The 2,565-nt window shown below is 37.0% G+C and overlaps 1 protein-coding gene across 1 annotated transcript; it reads right to left on the reverse strand.

Annotated features, from left to right (window-relative positions):
• Window positions 1-1,147: 1,147 nt before the first annotated feature.
• LOC117182890 lies at window positions 1,148-1,939 on the reverse strand. The gene has a single exon (XM_033376004.1). The coding sequence runs from the start codon at window positions 1,937-1,939 to the stop codon at window positions 1,148-1,150; it is 792 nt and encodes a 263-aa protein (XP_033231895.1).
• Window positions 1,940-2,565: the final 626 nt, after the last annotated feature.

Below are 2,565 nucleotides of genomic sequence, written 5' to 3' on the forward strand. Positions count from 1 at the left end.
ATACATACTTTAAAAGGTGATTTTCTACAGAAAAACAAACTAATCAAGTCAAACTACTCTGAATTTTCTTTATTTTGACCCTCTTCGATATAACCGTATGGTAAAGACTCGTAATTCTCGAGGAATCTTCTTTTACTATTCACCGGTTTACATGTTTTTTTTCTCCATCCGCATTGCTCTGAATGAGAATGAACTAGGAGGAGCATTGCTAACTACCATATCTCGAACAGTTTCAAATTGAAAATTTGTGAATTTTTGTAATTTAGAGTTATTCCCTTAATTTTACAAACTTGGTGAGATTTTCCTTCTGGAGAGGTTACGTTGTACGCGTGAAATTTAGGGCCACCAGATACAAAAGTATCAATATTAATTATTATTTTATTTAAAATAAAAAAACGTTTGTGTGGGGTGACGCTATACTCGCTTCGTTTTTATATGGCCAAGAGGCACACAAAACATCAAAATGTACAGGTACAATGTCATGGAGTTCCAACTCTGGACTAGTAAGCAACTCCATCAACCGTTTACGCTCCTCAAAAACCTCCGTTTGCGGCTACTAGCCTCTTGTTTAATTTTCATAAAGGTGTTTATATAACCCGCGAATAGCCCACCTGTACGTGTTTTTGTATCGTATTGCGTAACCTGATAATTCCATATCTCTGAAATATGTGTTACGCTATAATTTAACTCAATGGCTTTTTTCAGCTCATCTAAAACCCATGTTCCCTCCATCTCACGCTTCGTATCGTCATGAGTGCATTCAGTTTGACGCATAGACGCACAACATGCGTGACAAAGTGAGAACATGAGTTTCCCATACATTCGCACAGGTAGCATGGGATGAAATAAATGTCTTGGAGGAAACACACGGCATTTGATTAAACCGTCAATCTGATGCAAATTCATGTAATTTGGACAAGTTAGACCTCTACACTCCTTATCACCAACATAAATTTTCGGGTGAACTCCAGGAAATTTCCCCATTTTCGAAATAAATAGATATAAAAAGCAAACATCGATGTATCAGATGTTTTCATTATTTTTAATCTTATACTAGCGCACTGTATTTCCTTACGTCCACCGAAAAACGTTTTACGTGGATTTAACGCATCCTGTTGAAGTGAGGGGTGCTTTTTAAAATACTCATTCATACCGGGTGATTTTTCTTTAATTTATCATATTTACACTCCCCAATTTCGGTCAGTACGTAACCGGCTTTTCGAATTCTTGCACTCGTGATGCGAGTGTTCTCATGACGCATATAAATTATATCCCCGGATGTGCATTTCTCATCGCGATTTAACTTGTAACAATCCAAACACTTATGCCAAAAGCAGCCATGCAACTGCAAAACATGGGGCTTTCCAACACCATCTATATAGTACCCGTCAACTACAGCTCCCTCTAGTAAACGGAATTCACGAGACCTTGTTGCGTGTTGGATTTCCACCCAAATTTCTCGTTCTACACATAGCAACCATTCAATGGCTTTTACAGACTGCTTATTAGCTCGTCCGTATCCACCATTCGGTATAATACCAATGGTTTTAGGGAGAAGGAGATTCTTGCGGTAGATTCTTGAACAAGCAGAAGCGATGGTAGTGCATTCAGCAAAAGGATACAACATTACCACATTTAAAAAAAAAATTCTATATGCGAAACAGGCGCGACGAAGTATTGTCCCATCGCTCACACAACGCTCTAGTATTTTCTTTTTAAAATCGAAAACGCAGTCGTTTTTACATGCATCGTACCACTCGTAAAATTCTTTACGAACCTCGATGCTCATGGTATCTAGACAGTAATCATCAACCGGTGGCAAAGGACCTACATACAAATCATTCTCTGGTATATTAAAAAAATGTAGGAATGTGCCTTTCTTTGAATGCTCATCAGTGAGAACGAATGCTTTGGGGAGAGCGCTTAAAGGCATAGGCATATAGTTCAAGCTATCTACGAATTTACAATTCCCGACCTGCATGAGCATGATTTTCATACCATTTAATATTACTTTCGGACGGATTCTCGTACCTTCAACCTCTACTAGGTATCTAAGAATAAATTGCAGGTTTTTCCCTAGTGTGTTACATGCTCAATAAAATCCTGTATAAGTTTATCCCCTCTGAATACTAATTGTCGGAAACCACAATAATTACAAGAATCATTCATACTTTCAATCAGTAAACAGACAGAGCAGACTTTCTGAACTACACAGAGATTCGCCTCATGTATGTTTATCGAATTACCCCCGGGAAGCGTTTTCGTAAGACGTGTTTCTAAATCATGAAATACAAATCTGATTCGCTTAAGGAAATAAAAGAGAGACGCTCCTTAACCGGGGGCATGTAACATTCGTGATTATAATCACGTATGCATTTACAAATTTTACATTAAAATGTACCGCATTGATAGTCTTTAGTTTTATAAAAATTTTTATTAGTTTTTACTAGTTTTATAAAAATCGTCCTTCATATACTCGGTTGGAGAAAAAGCAAAATAGAAAATTTTCATTTTGGTATAAATAAACTTTCTTAAAATTGTGCTTCGATATGCAGTTACTGGGAA

The sequence above is a fragment of the Belonocnema kinseyi genome, chromosome 2 (assembly GCF_010883055.1).
Source record: "Belonocnema kinseyi isolate 2016_QV_RU_SX_M_011 chromosome 2, B_treatae_v1, whole genome shotgun sequence".
In the NCBI taxonomy this organism is placed as follows: Eukaryota; Metazoa; Arthropoda; class Insecta; order Hymenoptera; family Cynipidae; genus Belonocnema; species Belonocnema kinseyi.

What these genes read in the sequence shown, in the direction of transcription:
- LOC117182890 (XM_033376004.1), bottom strand. Translation starts at nt 1,939, where the DNA reads ATGCCTATGCCTTTAAGCGCTCTCCCCAAAGCATTCGTTCTCACTGAT.